Raw genomic sequence first — 19,404 nt, 5'->3', positions numbered from 1 at the left:
TTCAAAAAAGGAAAGATAACAGAGTCAGGAAATTACAGGCCAGTGAGCGTTATTTAATTACCAGGAAAGATCTCTGAACAAATTAGAACAGCTTGTATGTAAGTATTTGGATAAAAATGCATTAATTAACCAGAGCCAGCATGGGTTTGTAGCAAACAAGTCATCCCAGACTAATCTAATTTCCTTCTATGATGGAACCACTGACTAGGTGGATCAGGGAAATGCGGTATAGTATATCTCGACTTCAGCAAAGCATTTGATAAAGTATCTAACACTATCTTTATTGAAAAAATGACCAAGTATGGGATTAGCAAGGCTACGGTTAGGTGGATTCATAACTGGCTCATTGATCGTACTCAAAGAGTGGTAATAAATGGCTGCACATCCAATTGGAAGAGTGTTTCAAGTGGGGCACTACAAGGCTCTGTTCTGGCCCCAGTGTGACATGTGGGGAACAACAAGGCTCTGTTCTGGCCCCAGTGTTACAAGTGGGGAACCACAAGGCTCTGTCCTGGCCCCAGTGTTACAAGTGGGGTGCCACAAGGCTCTGTCCTGGCCCCAGTGTTACAAGTGGGGTACCACAAGGCTCTGTCCTGGCCCCAGTGTTACAAGTGGGGAACCACAAGGCTCTGTCCTGGCCCCAGTGATGTTCAACATTTTTATAAAAGATCTAGATAAGAGAACTGAAGGTTAATTAATCAAATTTGCAGATTATGTAAAGATAGGAGGGATAGCTAACACTAGAGAAGATCGAAAAAGGATTCAGAAGGATGTACATAAGCTTGAACAGTGGGCAGTGACTAATAGAATGGTATTTAATAGGGAGAAATTCTAGATTCTACATCTGGGCTGGAAAAACAAAAATTATGTCTACAGAATGGGAGGAATAGAACTAAGCAACAGCACGTGTAAAAAACTAATAGATCACAGACTGCACATGAGTCAACGGTGTGCTGGAGCAGTAAAAAAAGCAAACACAGTTCTAGGATGTATTAAGAGAAGCATAGAGTCTAGATCACGTGAAGTCATTATTGCCCTCTACTCCTCCTTGGTCAGATCTTATTTGGAATACTGGGTCCAGTACTGGGCTCCACATTATTTAAAAGACATTGAAAAATTGGAGCAAGTTCAGAGAAGAGCGACCAGGATGTTGAGCGGACTGCAAAGTATGTCCTATGAGGAACGGTTAAAGGATCTGGGAATGTTTAGCTGCAAAAAAGAAGACTGAGAGGAGACTTAATAGCTGTCTACAAATATCTGAAGGGCTGTCACATTGTAGAAGGATCATCTTTATTCTCATTTACACAAGGAAAGACTAGAAGCAATGGGATGAGACAGGGAGAAGATACAGATTAGATATTAGAAAAAACTTTTTGACAGCGAGGGTGATCAATGAGTGGAACAGGCGACCACGAGAGGTGGTGAGTTCTCCGTCAATGGAAGTCTTCACACAGAGGCTGGACAGACACCTGTCTGGGATGATTTAGTGACTCCTGCATTGAGCAGGGGGTTGGACACGAGGACCCTGGAGGTCCATTCCAACTCCAACATTCTATCACTCTATAAGGCTATGTGCACACGCTGTGGAATACTCTGCAGATTTTTCCGGACTGATTTTGGTAAATTACTGCGGATTTACTGCGTTTTTTCCGCGGTTTTTGTTCGGATTCCACCTGTGGTTTTACACCTGCGGATTCCTATTATGGAGCAGGTGTAAACCGCTGCAGAATCCGCACAAAGAATTGATATGTTGCGGAATAAACAACGCAATGTTTCCTCACATTTTTTTCCACAGCATGTGCACTGCGGATTTTGTTTTCCATAGGTTCACATTGTACTGTAAACGCATGGAAAACTGCTGCGAATGTGCAGCGGCCAAACCGCTGCGGATCTGCAGCAAAATCCGCAGCGTGAACACATACCCTGACTATGTTGCTGCCGCTTTTCTGCAGTCACTGGAGGGTTTTGAGCACCTGCCTCTTCAAGAATCTGGTGGCAGACGGTCACAGCTTTCTCTTACAGCCACATCCAGATAGTGTAGTCAGTTATACGTGTCAAAAAGGGCTGCGCGGCACTCCTCTATTGATGGGTGCACGAATAGGATACTACACCGCAATGATATGAAAAATAAATTTGCCACTCCAATTTTGAATGTGGAAAAAAGAAAATGCTTTATTGATACAGGTACATCCACTGTATGGCAAACGTTTTGACGTTTCGGCCAACAATCAGGCCTTCATCAGAATTTGTCTTCTAATCTTGATGGCGATACATACAGGTCATTTTCAATTGAACATTGGAATCTTCCTGGAACCAGTCTCACTAGGTGCTGTGGCAATGGATATGGCGCTCATATCGATGTACCTGTATCAATAAAGCATTTTCTTTTTTTCTGCCTTCAAAATTGGAGTGCCAAATGTATTTTTCATATTATTGCGGTGTAGTCAGTTACAGTTTCCTCTTTCTTCCAGGTTTTTGTAGTGTGGCCGGTGACAGCCTCTTCTTCTTTCTGCCTCGTCCAGTAGTTTAGAGGAGCCAGTGACAGTATCTGTAGCCCACCACGACAGTAACTGTTGTAGCAGAGCCAGATAGGACAGGATTACATTCTTGCTCTGCAGGATATGATGCACCTGCCTAGCTTCTTGAGAGTTTGGCTGACCGTGTGAGTTTTTGCACAAAAAAGTCAAAGAAAAAAGTCAAAGATAAAAATTAAGAGCAAAAATCATAAACTGCAGACATTTTTAAGAATTTAGTATATAAATTGGCAACAAATACCACAAGCCAAAAAACTGAAAAATGACTTTAAAAAAACTGCAAATGATGATACAGCCCTTTGTTTTGCCCACCAAATCCCTGTTTCGTATGCACTCGTCTCCATGGTGAAATTATGTTCTTTCCATTTACGGATTATGGCCCCAACAGCACTCATTGGAAACTTTGGTAGTTTAGAAATTCTGATGTAACCAATGCCATCAGAATGTTTTACATCAATAAGGTTGTGAAGGTCTTGAGATTGCTCAATGATGTTACCCATGATGCAATTTTTCGTGTGTTGCACCTTGGTAACTAGACTCCTTTTTATCAGTCATCAGTTGGACCAGCTGATATTATTTGTCACTAAGTGGCAGCAGGGCTGTATTTAGAGTTTCTGCTGCCCTAGGCACTTTTAGTGCTGCCTCCCCCTTTGGTGAGTATGACACTATCGGCAGTGACTTTGGCAAGAATCGCTGATGTGAAAGTCGCCTTTTGCAGCAGATCGGGCAGTTTTTCTGAATGTGCCGCGTAATGGATCACTTACGGCAACACTGCGTTCGGCCTCATTCATTCCCTATGGGATTTGCCGCACTTGCCATGATCTGGCAAATGCGGTACCATACCTCCCAACTTTTGAAGGGAAGGAGGTATAAACGTGCACCGCGGCAAATTTTAGGCCACTCCTCTGACCACACCAATTTCACAACTAGTCACACCCATATCCACGTCCCAACCACAGCCATTTAGCACTGCTGATCACACTGTTTTATATACAATAATTATAAACAAAAAAATATGGCCACACAGTGCTCCATACTGTATAATGGCCACACATGATAATCCATACTGTATAATGGCCACACATGATGCTCAATACTGTATAACGGCCACCACACATGATGCTCCATACTGTATAATGGCCACACACAGTTCTCCATACTGTATAATGGCCACACATGATGCTCAATACTGTATAATGTCCACACATGATGCTCAATACTGTATAATGGCCACACATGATGCTCCATACTGTATAACAGCCCCACATGATGCTCAATACTGTATAACGACCACGCATGATGCTCCATACTGTATAATGGCCACACATGATGCTCAATACTGTATAATGGCCACACATGATGCTCCATAGTGTATAATGGCCACACATGATGCTCCATAGTGTATAATGGCCACACAGTGCTCCATACTGTATAATGGCCACACATAGTTCTCCATACTGTATAATGATCCCACATGATGCTCAATACTGTATAATGGCCACACATGATGCTCAATACTGTATAACGGCCACACATGATGCTCCATACTGTATAATGGCCATTGGCCACACATGATGCTCCATACTGTATAACGGTCACAAATGATGCTCCATACTGTATAACGGCCACACATGATGCTCAATACTGTATAATGGCCACACACAGTTCTCCATACTGTATAATGATCCCACATGATGCTCAATACTGTATAATGGCCACACACAGTTCTCCATACTGTATAATGGCCACACATGATGCTCAATACTGTATAATGGCCACACATGATGCTCAATACTGTATAATGGCCACACACAGTTCTCCATACTGTATAATGATCCCACATGATGCTCAATACTGTATAATGGCCACACACAGGTCTCTATACTGTATAATGGCCACACATGATGCTCAATACTGTATAATGGCCACACATGATGCTCAATACTGTATAATGGCCACACATGATGCTCCATAGTGTATAATGGCCACACATGATGCTCCATAGTGTATAATGGCCACACAGTGCTCCATACTGTATAATGGCCACACATAGTGCTCCATACTGTATAACGGCCACACACAGTTCTCCATACTGTATAATGATCCCACATGATGCTCAATACTGTATAATGGCCACACATGATGCTCCATACTGTATAACGGCCACACATGATGCTCCATACTGTATAATGGCCATTGGCCACACATGATGCTCCATACTGTATAACGGCCACACATGATGCTCCATACTGTCTAACGGCCACACATGATGTTCCATGCTGTATAACGGCCACACATGATGTTCAATACTGTATAATGGCCACACACAGTTCTCCATACTGTATAATGATCCCACATGATGCTCAATACTGTATAATGACCCCCCCTCCTGTATGCATGGCTCATCTCCCTCCCCTCCCATATGAATGGCTCATATCCCCCCCTCCTGTATGCATGGCTCATAGTCCCTCCCTGTATGCATGGCTCATATTCCCCCCCTGTATGCATGGCTCATATTCCCCCTCCTGTATGCATGGCTCATATTCCCCCTTCTGTATGCATGGCTCATATTCCCCCCCCCGTATGCATGGCTCATATTCCCCCTCCTGTATGCATGGCTCATATTCCCCCTCCTGTATGCATGGCTCATATTCCCCCCCTGTATGCATGGCTCATATTCCCCCTCCTGTATGCATGGCTCATATTCCCCCCCAGTATGCATGTCTCATATTCCCTCCTGTATGCATGGCTCATATTCCCCTCTGTATGCATGGCTCATATTCCCCCCCCCCCTGTATGCATGGCTCATATTCCCTCCTGTATGCATGGCTCATATTCCCTCCTGTATGCATGGCTCATATTCCCCCCTCCTGTATGTATGGCTCATATTGCCCCCTGTATGCATGGCTCATATTCCCCCCCTGTATGCATGGCTCATATTCTCTCCTGTATGCATGGCTCATATTCCCTCCTGTATGCATGGCTCATATTCCCCCCCCCCTGTATGCATGGCTCATATTCCCCCCCCTGTATGCATGGCTCATATTCCCCCCTCCTGTATGCATGGCTCATATTCCCCCCTGTATGCATGGCTCATATTCCCTCCTGTATGCATGGCTCATATTCCCCCCTGTATGCATGGCTCATATTCCCCCCCCTGTATGCATGGCTCATATTCCCCCCTGTATGCATGGCTCATATTCCCCCCCCCCCTGTATGCATGGCTCATATTTCCCCTCCTGTATGCATGGCTCATATTCCCCCCTCCTGTATGCATGGCTCATATTCCCCCCCCCCGTATGCATGGCTCATATTCCCCCCGTATGCATGGCTCATATTCCCTCCTGTATGCATGGCTCATATTCCCTCCTGTATGCATGGCTCATATTCCCCCTGTATGCATGGCTCATATTCCCTCCTGTATGCATGGCTCATATTCCCCCCTGTATGCATGGCTCATATTCCCCCCCTGTATGCATGGCTCATATTCCCCCCTGTATGCATGGCTCATATTCCCCCCTCCTGTATGCATGGCTCATATTCCCCCCCGTATGCATGGCTCATATTCCCCCCATATGCATGCTCATATTCCCCCCTGTATGCATGGCTCATATTCCCTCCTGTATGCATGGCTCATATTCCCTCCTGTATGCATGGCTCATATTCCCCCCCTGTATGCATGGCTCATATTCCCCCCTGTATGCATGGCTCATATTCCCCCCTCCTGTATGCATGGCTCATATTCCCCCTGTATGCATGGCTCATATTCCCTCCTGTATGCATGGCTCATATTCCCCCCTGTATGCATGGCTCATATTCCCCCCCCCTGTATGCATGGCTCATATTCCCCCCTGTATGCATGGCTCATATTCCCCCCCTGTATGCATGGCTCATATTCCCTCCTGTATGCATGGCTCATATTCCCTCCTGTATGCATGGCTCATATTCCCTCCTGTATGCATGGCTCATATTCCCCCCTTCTGTATGCATGGCTCATATTCCCTCCTGTATGCATGGCTCATATTCCCCCCCCTGTATGCATGGCTCATATTCCCCCCTGTATGCATGGCTCATATTCCCCCCCTGTATGCATGGCTCATATTCCCCCCTGTATGCATGGCTCATATTCCCCCTCCTGTATGCATGGCTCATATTCCCCCTCCTGTATGCATGGCTCATAATCCCCCCTCCTGTATGCATGGCTCATATTCCCCCCCCCGTATGCATGGCTCATATTCCCCCCTGTATGCATGGCTCATCTCTCCACCCCCCCGCTCCCATCTAGCATGGCGCCGCTTACCGTCCTCCTTCATCCCCCCTCCCCTGTCCCCCCGTCCCTCATACTCACCTGTCCCACACCACGCGGCCGCGCCGACATCCCTCTGGCTCTGTCCCGGCGCAGCACCTTCTTCCTGCTTGAGCGGTCATGTGATACCCCTCATTAAGGTCATGAATATGCGCATATTCATGACCTTAATGAGCGGTACCACGTGACCGCTCATTCAGGACGAGCTGCAGACGCCGAGACCAGGCATCGCTGGAGCAGGGTGAGTATCATCTTCAAGGAGGGTGGGAGGCAGGAGGGTGGGAGGCAGGCGGGCGGGAGGCAGGCGGGTGGGGGGCGCGCTTGGTCGGGAGGTGACCCAGGACTTATTTAAAAAAAACAAAAAACCTTGCTCAGGTGCCGCCCCCTGCATTGTCCCCGCCCTAGGCACATGCCCTCAAGTGCCTAGTGGCAAGTACGCCCCTGAGTGGCAGGATTACTTTGTAATTACTGATTGATCTCAACCGGTGTCAGGACTATCCGTGAATTTTTGCTCCTCTCTCTCTTTATGCGTTCAATACTTTTGCTGGTGTCATTTCTCATTATTAATATAATTTATGGACATCTATGGTGATTTCTTTCCTGTGTGGATTGGATGGCTGTTACCGACATCTGGGGAGATTTTCATGGCAATAACACCTATACAAATAGATTTATTAGAAAATTGGTGACGTGTTGAATACTTATGTCGCCCTCTTCTTCTTCAGAGAACATGAATGATAACACCAAACTTTTTCTCCACTCATGGTCAGTGGTTGGTTGAAGCCATTTATTGTCAGACTACTGTGTTTTCTTTTTAAATCATAATGGCAACCCAAAACATCCAAATGTCCTGATCAAAAGTTCACATACCCCATTTCTTAATGCCGTGTATTGCCCCCTCTAACATCAATGACAGCTTGAAGTCTTTTGTGGTAGTTGTGGATGAGGTTCTTTATTTTCTCAGATGGTAAAGCTGCCCACTCTTCTTGGCAAAAACCCTCCAGTTCCTGTAAATTCCTGGGCTGTCTAGCATGAACTGCGCGCTTGAGATCTCCCCAGAGTGGCTCAATGATATTGAGGTCAGAAGACTGGGATGGACACTCCAGCACCTTCATTTTGTTCTGCTGTAGCCAATGACAGGTTGAATTGGCCTTGTGTTTTGTATCGTTGTCATGTTGGAACGTCCAAGTACGCCCCATGTGCAGCTTCTGGGCTGACGAGTGCAAATTTGCCTCCAGTATTTGCTGATAACATGCTGCATTCATCTTTCCTTCAACTTTGACCAAGTTTCCACTGCCTTTGTAGTTCACACATCCCCAAAACATCAGCGATTCACCTCCATGCTTTACAGTAGGGATGGTGTTCCTTTCATCATAGGCCTTGTTGACCTCTCTCCAAATGTAACGTTTATGGTTGTGGCCAGAAAGTTCAATTTTGGTCTTATCACTCCAAATTACCTTGTTCCAGAAGTTTTGAGGCTTGTCTCTGCTGTTTTACGTATTGTAGGCAAGATACTTTGAGGCATTTGCGCAGTAATGGCTTACTTCTGGCGACTCGACCATGCAGCCCATTTTTCTTCAAGTGCCTCCTTATTGTGCATCTTGAAACAGCCGCACCGCTAGTTTTCAGAGAGTCCAGTATTTCAGCTGATGTTATTTGTGGGTTTTTCTTTGCATCCCGAACAATTTTCCTGGCAGTTGTGGACGACATTTTTGTTCGTCTACCTGACTGTGCTTTTGTTTTTACAGAGCCCCTGGTTTTCAATTTGTTAATCACAGTGTGAATGCTGCTGACTGGCATTATCAATTCCTTGGATATCTTTTTGTATCCCTTTCCTGTTTTATACAGTTCAACTACCTTTTCCCGTAGATCTGTTGACAATTCTTTTGCTTTCCCCATGACTCACAATCCGAACCGTCAGTGGCTGGATGAAAGATGCAAGAGTCTGTCTGGATCCCAGAGACTCACTCAGCTTTTATGCACACACACTGATTACAAGCAAACAGGTCACAGGTGGGGATGTTACCTTTAGTAGCCATTCACACCCATTTGTGTCAACTTCTGTGCATGTTATCAGTCCAAAATCACCAGGGTGTGTGAACTTTTGCTCAGGGTCATTTGAATGTTTTGGATTGTCATTATGATTTAGAAGGAGAAAACACAGTAGTTTGACAATAAATGGCTTCACCCAACCACTGACCATGAATGGAGGAAAAGGTTTTCGTTATCATTCATATTCTCTGAGAAAAAGCCAAGAAAGCAAAAATTCTGCCGGGGTGTGTAAACTTTTGAGCACAACTGTAGTGTATAGTATATACTATGTCCCCTCCACCAGGTTGCAGTTTGTATATGCAGTGCAGTATATATACCGTATGTGTGCATTTATCCTTTTTATATAATGTTTTCTCCCACAGGCCAGTAGATAGTGCAGTGATATAAAATCTCCAGTGGACTCAATGCTTGAGTCAGGAGCTTCCGACAAAGAAGGGTTAATGTTGGTTTTCTTTCCTATGACTTTTGCACAGAACTGTGAGTGTATGTTATGATATATTCGTCCTTTGTGTATAACCTTTCCCCCAGGTTGCCCCGGCGATCAAATCTTCAGCAGTTGTGCCAGTTCTTGCCCCCGCTCCTGTGCTGACCTCCGACCCGAGACCCTGTGCATCAGTGATGCCTGTGAGCCCGGCTGCTCATGCCCCCCAGGAAAGGTGGGTGACGAGGATATAGGGGCTCTGGTGTATATAGATATATAAAGTGGCATGTAAAAGTTTGTGCACCCCTGGGAAAAATTACTGTTATTGTGAACAGTTAAGCAAGTTGAAGATGAAATTATCTAAAAGGCCTAAAGTTACAGATGATGCATTTCCTTTGTATTTTAGGCAAAAATATATATTTTCATCTTTTACATCTTAAAAATTACAAAAAAGAAAATGGGCAAAAGTTTGTGCACCCTGCATGGTTAGTGCCTAGTAGCGCCCCCTTTTGCAAGTATCACAGCGTGTAATAGCTGTAGTTGTAGCTGGACAAGAGGTTTCCTATTCTTGTTTGAGGGATTTTCCTCCATTCTTCCTTGGAGAATTCCTCCCATTCTGTGAGATTCCTGGGTCGTCTTGCTTCCTCGTCTTGCCACAGAGTTTCAATGATGTTCAGATCAGGGGACTGTGAGGGGCATTGTAAACAGGGCAGATAAGTATTTCCAATCACCTTGTTTTACATTGAAAGTTTGTGTGTAGACATGGGGATTGTGGATGTGATGTATATTTCACCCTCTGAAATGAGGCAAAAATCAGTAACAAGATCCACATTTTCCATCATATCTGAACTCGCCCACAAGTTGCAAAATTTAACAAGAAATCACATTAAACAGATATGTAACTTACAGTGTTAGCAAGCTCCAGGTAGCTGCCCCCTACATTGTTGGTAAGAGACGAGCTTTGAGAAAGGAGTTTCTGCAGGGCTGACTGAGTGGTGGCCTTACCACCAAACGCTAAAAATTTCTGCATAACGAAATGGTTCTGTGGATCTGGACTTTGTAGATCGCGTGCTCCAGAATCATATTCCCATCTTTCCCGAGCTCCAGATAAAGCACCTAGGCTGTGGTCACTTCCAGTTGGCCAAGAAGTTACTCTGCTGCGCAGCTTTTTGTTCTTGCACGAGTCGTCAGATAAATCCACTTCCTCCTTTCTGACCTCTCACACAAGTTGCATACGGCATTTGGTAAAATCATGAAATGAGATCTTTCCACTCTCATCGGCACCAAGTTGATGCATGATTTCGACTACAGAGTCCTCCATGTTTAGCTGCCGGCAAACCATTAATAGATCATTCCTGCTGATATAGCCATCGCCGTCCCCATCACAGGTCTGGAAGAGGTGCCTCATCCTGTCCTCCTTGCCGGTGCTGGAGGTGTCGCTGCTCCCGCTGCAGCTGCTGCTCCCGGGGACTTCCACAGCCACCGCCATAGTGCACGGCTGGGCGTCCACAGACTGCCCACTGCTGGATAAGGAACAGCCCGGAGCCAGCTGCGGACACAGCCACCGCTTCCCCGCCCAGCTCTCCTCTCTCCTGGGGGCAGATAAGTATGCCTGTGCATGAGCATGATGCCGGGGAGCCTGTGAAGCAAGCAGGAGGGCGGCATCGCAAGAAGATGGGAGGCGCCGTACCAGTACCTGCGACACCCATTGGACCAGACCGCACAGCAGGTGAGTATAATATAAGTTATTTGTCTTCTTTTGCAGGTCAGATCGGGGGCTTATCTGCAGCATTATACAATGCTGTAGATAACCCCTTAAATGCGGTGGCCGTAACTCGTATTGGCCAAACCTGGTGACAGGTTCCCTTTAACTATAAAAAGAGGTTATATGCCTCTGTAACAAGAGACAGATTTTCAGCCAAGACATCCAAAGGACCAAAGACTCTTTATCGGACAGCACCCAAGACATCATGGCTCCATCACGAGGGACACAGATTTGACATTCTACAGGATGCCAGTTTAGGGGACCACGACCCCGACTGGAAGAATACAGATCTGCTCCATTGACCATCGCTGAACCATGGATACATTTGTGAAAGCCAGGAATGGGACCCTACGGTCGCCTGGCTCCATAGAGATGTTCAGAGAAGCCAGGTCATGACCCTCCGGACAACTGGCCTTGTACCTGAATGGACTGCCATCTTCCTAAGCTTGGCGTTACTTTCTCTCTGTGAATGTCACAGGTGGAGTAGTTGGCCCTGGAAGCTCTGAAGTAACAGCTGCTCTTATTCTGTCGGGTCAGCGGAAGGCTGAGACTCTGCACTGTGCACCATCTTAGGTATTTTAATGGGACTGTTCTAAGTGTTATCTGCCTATTTTGTGGTTCAATAAAGTATTGTCACACTGTTTTACCCTCACCCAGTGTTGTCTGTGTAGCATTATGCCCACGGAGAAAGGAGAGCGGGTGTTCAGTGGGATGATCCCTGGTCAATGCTGTTTCAGCTAGGGGACCAGGGCGCCCATTGACCATTGTGGAGACACAGGGGTCAGTGGGTGCTCTAGTCCGCTAGCCTGACACCGCATGGACCAGGGCTCATCCCACCAATTGCCTGCTCTTTTTTCTCTGTGGGTGTAATGCTACACAGACAACACAGGGTGAGGGTAAAACAGTGTGACAATACTTTACTAAACCACGAACAGACAATAACACATAGAACAGTCCCAGCTAATACCCAAGATGGTGCAAAATTACAGAGTCGGGAAGAAGCAGGAGGAGGAGGATGTACGGGACAGGGACCTCAGCGGTGAGTAAGTTGGCATCCCTGTCTGGGGAGTGGGGGGAAGTGTGCAGGGATGCCAACACTACAGTACCACAACTCCAGGGTCTGCTAAATCTTTCTGAAGGTCTTTTTCAGTCAAGCGGGGGTTCTGATTTGCCTCTCTAGCAATCCTACAAGCAGCTCGCACTGAACTGTTCCTTGGTCTTCCAAACATTTTCTTGACCTCTACTGTTCCTGGTAATGGCAACTGTCATTTTTTATTACATTTTCGAACTGAGGAAAGGGCTACTTGAAAATGCTTTACTCTCTTCTTATAGCCTTCTCCTTCTTTGTGGGCCTCCACCATTTTAAATTTCAGACTGCTAGGTAGCTGCTTAGAAGAACCCATGGCTGCAGTATTTTTGGCACGAGGTTAGAGGAAACTGAGTTTTTATAAAAATGGGAAATTTGCATCGCATGGCCTTTCCTAGCGATGATGGTGAACAAGCCATAAAATAATTAAGGTCTAAAACTTTCGTCAAAGTTGTCTGAGCTCACAAAGCTCCAAGTGGGCCCAAACTTTTGCATCAGCCCCTTTTCCTTTTTGTAATTTTTAAAATGTAAAAAAATGACAATTTTTTTTTGCTTATAATACAAAGGAAATGTGTCATCTGTAACTTTAGGCCTTTTAGAGATCATTTCATCTTCAACTTGCTTAATGTTCACAATTACAGTAATTCTGGTCAGGGGGCCCAAACTTTTACATGCCACTGTACAGTGGGTATGGAAAGTATTCAGACCCCTTTACATTTTTCACTCTGTTTCATTGCAGCCATTTGGTAAATTCCAAAAATTTCATTTTTTCTCATTAATGTACAATCTGCACCCTATCTTGACTGAAAAAACAGAAATGTAAAAATCTTTGCAAATGTATTAAAAAATAAAACTGAAATATCCCATGGCCATAAGTCTTCAGCCCCTTCGCTCAGTACTGAGTAGAAGCCTCTTTTGATCTAGTACAGCCATGAGTCTTCTTGGGAATGATGCAACAAGTTTTTCACCCCTGGATTTGGGGATCCTCGGCCATTCTAACTTGCAGATCCTCTCCAGGTCCATCAGGTTGGATGGTGAACGTTGGTGGACGCCATTTTCAGGTGTCTCCAGAGATGCTCCATTGGGTTTAGGTCAGGGCTCTGGCTGGGCCGGTCAAGAATGGTCACAGAGTTGTTCTGAAGCCACTCTGAGTTCCAGAGCACTCTGGAAGAGGTTTTCATCCAGGATATCTCTGTAATTGGCTTGTTGTGAATTCTGCTCTTGGGCTCCCTCCGGTGGTTATAAGTGGTAGCGCTGCTGTCTCTGGATCGCAGCATTCATCAGGTGTGTCCTCTTTTTGCAATTCTGACTGGGCTATTTAGTCTTGCTTCACCCTTTAGTCAGTGCCAGTTGTCCATTGTTCCTGGAGGATTCACATCCCTGCCTGGTCTCTTCTGCTTTGCAGTTCATTTCAACAAAGATAAGTTCTGGCCTTGATTTTTGCTGTCCACATGCTGTGGCCTTATTGTTCAGTTCTTTTCCATGTTTTAGTCTTGTCCAGCTTGGTCTGTGTAAGGATTTGTTTAGCCAAGCTGGTATCTCTGGAGATGCAGATATACCCTCCATATCTTTAGTTAGCTGTGGAGATTTTGTATTTTCTGTGGTGGATATTTTCTAGTGTTTTAATACTGACCGCATAGTACTCTGTCCTATCCTTTCTATTTAGCTAGAAGTGGCCTCCTTTGCTAAATTCTCATTTCAGTCTGTGTATGTTTTTTCCCTCCCCTCTCACAGTCAATATTTGTGGGGGGCTGTCTATCCTTTGGGGATTTTTGTCTGAGGCAAGATAGTTTTCCCTTTTCTATCTCTAGGGGTAATTAGTCCTCCGGCTGTGTCGAGATGTCTAGGGAGCGCTAGGTACATTCCACGGCTACTTCTAGTTGCGGTGTTAAGTTCAGGGTCTGCGGCCAGTACAGGTACCACCTTCTCCAGAGTACGTCTCATGCTGCTCTTAGGCCACCAGATCATAACATTGACTGCATTCATGTGTCCTTCAATGACAACCAGTCATCCTGTCCCTGCAGCTGAAAAACACCCCCATAGCATGATGCTGCCACCACCATGCTTCACTGTTGGGATTGTATTGGGCAGGTGATGAGCAGTGCCTGGTTTTCTCCACACATACCGCTTAGAATTATCACCAAAAAGGTCTATCTTCGTCTCATCAGACCAGAGAATCTTATTTCGCCTAGTCTGGGAGTCCTTCATGTGTTTTTTAGCAAACTCTATGCGACTTTCATATGTCTTGCACTGAGGAGAGGCTTCCGTCGGGCAACTCTGCCATAAAGGCCGGACTGGTGGAGGCTGTAGTGATAGTTGACTTTGTGGAACTGTCTCCCATCTCCCTACTGCATCTCTGGAGCTCAGCCACAGTGATCTTGGGGTTCTTCTTTACCTCTCTCTCCAAGGCTCTTTTCACACAATTGCTCAGTTTGGTTGGACGGCCAGATCTAGGAAGACTTCTGGTGGTCCCAAACTTCTTCCGTGTAAGGATTATGGAGGCCACTGTGGTCTTAGGAACCTTGAGTGCTGCAGAAATTATGTTGTAACCTTGGCCAGATCTGTGCCTTGCCACAATTCTGTCTCTGAGCTCCTTGGCCAGTTCCTTTGACCCCATGATTCTCATTTGGTCTGACATGCACTGTGAGCTGTGAGGTCTTATATAGACACGTGTGCGCCTTTCCAAATCAAGTCCTATCAGTGTAATTACACACAGCTGGACTCCAATGAAGGAGTAGAACCATCTCAAGGAGGATCACAAGGAAATGGACAGCAGGTGACTTACATATGAGTGTCTGAGCAAAGGGTCTGAAGACTTATGACCATGTGATATTTCAATTTTTCTTTTTTATTAAATTTGCAAAAATTTCTACATTTCTGTTTTTTTTAGTCAAGATGGGGTGCAGAGTGTACATTAATGAGGAAAAAATGAACTTTGAATTTACCAAATGGCTGCAATGAAACAAAGAGTGAAAAATGTAAAGGGGTCTGAATACTTTCCGCACCCACTGTATTGGTGTGCTCTGTGTATATGTGTATATTGTATATGTACTGTATATGTGTGTAATATGTATACTTGTCTGTGAGAGTGTACTGTGTATATCTGTGTCCTGTGTATACACTCATGTATTACATATTAGCAAGTGTACATTTTAACCCCTTAGTGACAGAGCCAATTTGTACAATTCTGACCACTGTCCCTTTATGAGGTTATAACTCTGGAGCTTCAACGGATCCTGATGATTCTGACATTGTTTTCTCGTGACATATTGTACTTCATGATAGTGGTAACATTTCTTTGATATTACCTGCGTTTATTTGTGAGAAAAAAAAACGAAATTTGGCGAAAATTTTGAAAATTTCGCAATTTTCCATCTTTGAATTTTCTTGCCCTTAAATCACAGAGATATGTCACACAAAATACTTAATAAGTAACATTTCCCACATGTCTACTTTACATCAGCACAATTTTGGAACAACATTTTTTTTCTCGTTAGTAAGTTATAAGGGTTAAAAGTTTCTCATTTTTACACCATTTTTTTTTTAGGGACCACATCACATGTGAAGTCACTTTGAGGGGTCTATATGATAGAAAATACCAAAAAGTGACACCATTCTAAAAACTGCACCCCTCAAGGTGCTCAAAACCACATTCAAGGAGTTTATTAACCCTTCAGGTGCTTCACGAGAACTAAAGCAATGTGGAAGGAAAACATGAACATTTTACTTTTTTCACAAAAAATTTACTTTGGAACCAAACTTGTATTTTCACAAGGGTATCAGGAGAAAATGGACCACAGAATTTGTTGTGAAATTTCTCCTGAGTACACCGATACCCTGTATATGGGGAAAGCCACTGTGTGGGCGCATGGCATAGCTCAGAAGGGAGGGAGCACCGTTTGGCTTTTTGAACGCAAAATTGGCTGGAATCGATGGTGGCGCCATGTCGCGTATGGAGACCCCCTGATGTACCTAAACAGTGGATCCCCCAATTTTAACTCCAAACCCAATGCAACCCTATCCCCAACACCACAATCCTAACCCCACCACAACCCTAACCCCAACACAACCCTAACCCCAACACAACCCTAACCCCAACACACCCCTAACCCCAACACACCCCTAACCCCAACACAACCCTAACCCCAACACAACCCTAACCCCAACACAACCCTAACCCCAACACAACCCTAACACCAACACCACACCCCTAACCCCAACACAACCCCAACCCTAACTACACTCCTAACCACACCCCTAACCCTAGCTGTAACCCCAACCATAACCCTAGCCCCAACCCTAATGGAAAAAAATACCTTTTTATTATTTTATTACTGGGGTGTAAAGGGGTTTTTATTTACTGTTTTTTTTTACTTTGATCACTGTGGTAGGGTCTATCACAGTGATCAAAATGAACCAGCAGGAGAAATCTATTGTTGCCGGGTGCCAGCCGGCAGCTCACTGCTCATGCGCCCGCCATTTTTTTCCTGGAAGAAGATGCCGAGGGCCGGGGGACACAGCCGGAAGGACCGGGGGACATCGCAAGTACCTAGGGGCTCATGGGACCCCATTTCTCTCTCCCTTGATGTGCTAGGTCATATCAGGAAAGAGAAATAAATAGGAAAACTGACTCTTTTTTTGTGGTCGCCATTAGTCCGTGATTAACGTTGGGGTCTTAGCTAGCCGAGACCCTGGAGATTTTCCCATGCTGGGGGGGCGCTGTAACCTTATTTCTCAGCTCCATTAAAAAGTGGCACTGAGGAATAAGTATCCTTAACTGCCACCATTAAAAGGCGAATCGGCTGTCGTTAAGGGGTTATTCTGCGTGTATATGTGCATGTGTTTACCTGGGTGGCCCAGATACAAGTAATGCTGGCGGGAGCAGTCATTATCCTCCTGATTGTCACCAGGTTGTGCAGGGTGACCGCTGTGTGGCCCCGGAGCAGTGCCCCTGTGTCCTCCAATCAGGGCCCAGGTTCCTCTGGATGGAGAATCTCACTATGGAAGAAAGAAGAAGAGAATACCCAGCGGGAACAACTCTACAGTACCAGTGTAATAACTGGTGAGAGGCGGGGCAGGAAGGGAGGAGGCGGGGCAGGAAGGGAGGAGGCGGGGCAGGGAGGGGGCGGGGCAGGAAGGGAGGAGGCGAGGCAGGAAGGGAGGAGGCGGGGCTAGAAGTGAAGAGGCGAGGCAGGAAGGGATGAGGCGGGGCAGGAAGTGAGGAGGTGGGGCAGGAAGGGAGGAGGGTGGGGCTGTGGAAAAGGGGCAGAGCAGGGTGGAGGAGGAGGTGAGGCAGAACAGGGAAGGACTGGGAGGCCGGGCAGGAGGAAGCTGAGCAGCGAGGAGGAAGGGCAGGTGCAGGGAGTAATATCTCTACTATACACATGTTGCTCTCTCCTGCAGCTCCTGCCATACGGGAAGCTTTGTGTGCTCCGCTCAGGACTGTGCAGGTGAGATGTTCTGCGCTGCAGCGGTTCTGTGCGCTGCTCTGTCTCTGGTGGTGACTGACATTCGTCTGTCTTACAGTGGACTGTCAGTGGTCACAGTGGTCGTCCTGGTCTTCATGTTCTGTAACTTGTGGAAGTGGAGTCCAAACCTCACAGCGGCACCAGATCCGACAGCGGCTGTACGACGGAGAAGAATGCGCTGGGCCCCCGACCCGCCGCAGGGAATGTGAGACCCCCGACTGCAGTAAGTAGGGGGGTCCACCTAACACTGCACCAGCTTTTTCTGGTACACCGCCCCCCCGCTCCACCGCTGCCGGGACATACCCGATCCATCACCCTGGGGACATACAGGGCCCCGGGTACATACACGGCCCCGGGTACATACACGGCCCCGGGTACATACACGGCCCCGGGTACATACACTGCCCCGGGTACATACACTGCCCCGGGTACATACACGGCCCCAGGTACATGCACTGCCCCGGGTACATACACGGCCTCGGGTACATACACGGCCCAGGGTACATACACGGCCCCGGGTACATACACTGCTCCGGGTACATACACGGCCCCGGGTACATACACGGCCCAGGGTACATGCACGGCCCCAGGTACATACACTGCCCTGGGTACATACATGGCCCCGGGTACATACACGGCCCCGGGTACATACACTGCCCTGGGTACATACACTGCTCCGGGTACATACACGGCCCCAGGTACATACACGGCCCAGGGTACATACACGGCCCTGGGTACATACACTGCCCCGGGTACATACACTGCCCCGGGTACATATGTAGCGCCCCCACTGTCGCAGGGCCGAGGGGTACCCGGTACCGGGCCTCTGAGTCTCTGCTCTGGGGTTGTCACGGTGGCTAGACCCGGTCCGTGACCCTGCTGAGGGGCGTACAATAATAGATGTGGATGATGCTGATGTTATGGTGCGGTGTAGTGCCGGTCGCAGTCAATAACGAGGACACCAGGTTGCAGTCTCTTTACCTCTTTACTGAAGGCTTCTGAGTCCTGCGCAAGTCCGGCCGGTCCGATGGCACCTCCAGAGTTCCCTTTGCAGGTGGAAATCTGTGCCTACCTTCCTGCGCTTGTGTTGTGGTCCTCCCCTGCTGTGCTTACGGGATAGTACCCCACAACTGTTGTGTCTGTTTCTCGTGTTCCCTCACAACTCGATCTGATGTTCTCCCTCTACGTCCCCCTGATCTTACGGTTAGGACGCACCCGTATGACGGGGAGGCTCGGAGCTCTTCCGGGACTCTTGCGTCGCCCCACTCCTGTTGTTGCCCCCTGTGTCTTCCTGGGTCTGGGTGAGACAGCCCGCCTGTAACTGACTGTCCTGCCGTAGGTTCGAAGTTTGGCTTGGAGCTCTATGCTTCCTCGGCGTTCCGGCCACCAGTTATGCGCCTCAATAGGATGTTGCCTCGTCTTACAACATGACTCCTACTGGTATTCTCCTTGTGCGTTGATCTCGTTTCTCACTCAGCACAATAAATCTCGCTTCTTATCCTTTCTTGGGGTACCGCCGCTATATCGTGCAGGCGCGGTCCCGTAACGTTCTCTTTGGTTGCTAGGCCTCTGTCAGGATCCCACCCCTGACAGGGACCCCTCCGAATCTTCCCCTACAACACCCTCTGCCACAAGGTGTTGCCTGGTTCCAACCCAGTCAGCTTTCTCTTCTAACTTCCTGCCTAACCCCCAGTTTTACCAGCTTGTGAGGAGTGGCCTAATAAATAGAACCCTTAGCTCCCCCTGGACGCCAGACTGTGAAATGTATTGG

At 46.9% G+C, this 19,404-nt stretch overlaps 1 protein-coding gene across 1 annotated transcript in view; it reads left to right on the top strand.

Moving 5' to 3' along the window:
• Positions 1-19,404, top strand: part of LOC143782169 (SCO-spondin-like) — a 557,899-nt gene that overhangs the window by 524,343 nt on the left and 14,152 nt on the right. The window contains exons 107-110 of the mRNA XM_077269323.1: positions 9,421-9,548; positions 17,076-17,227; positions 17,569-17,615; positions 17,692-17,856. Coding sequence (XP_077125438.1) covers positions 9,421-9,548; positions 17,076-17,227; positions 17,569-17,615; positions 17,692-17,856 — 492 coding nt within the window. The remainder of the gene's footprint in view (positions 1-9,420; positions 9,549-17,075; positions 17,228-17,568; positions 17,616-17,691; positions 17,857-19,404) is intronic.

Source organism: Ranitomeya variabilis, chromosome 6 (genome assembly GCF_051348905.1).
Source record: "Ranitomeya variabilis isolate aRanVar5 chromosome 6, aRanVar5.hap1, whole genome shotgun sequence".
Taxonomy (NCBI): domain Eukaryota; kingdom Metazoa; phylum Chordata; class Amphibia; order Anura; family Dendrobatidae; genus Ranitomeya; species Ranitomeya variabilis.
The sequence above is the reverse complement of the archived record's forward strand: the minus strand, read 5'-3'. Positions and strand labels throughout refer to the sequence as shown.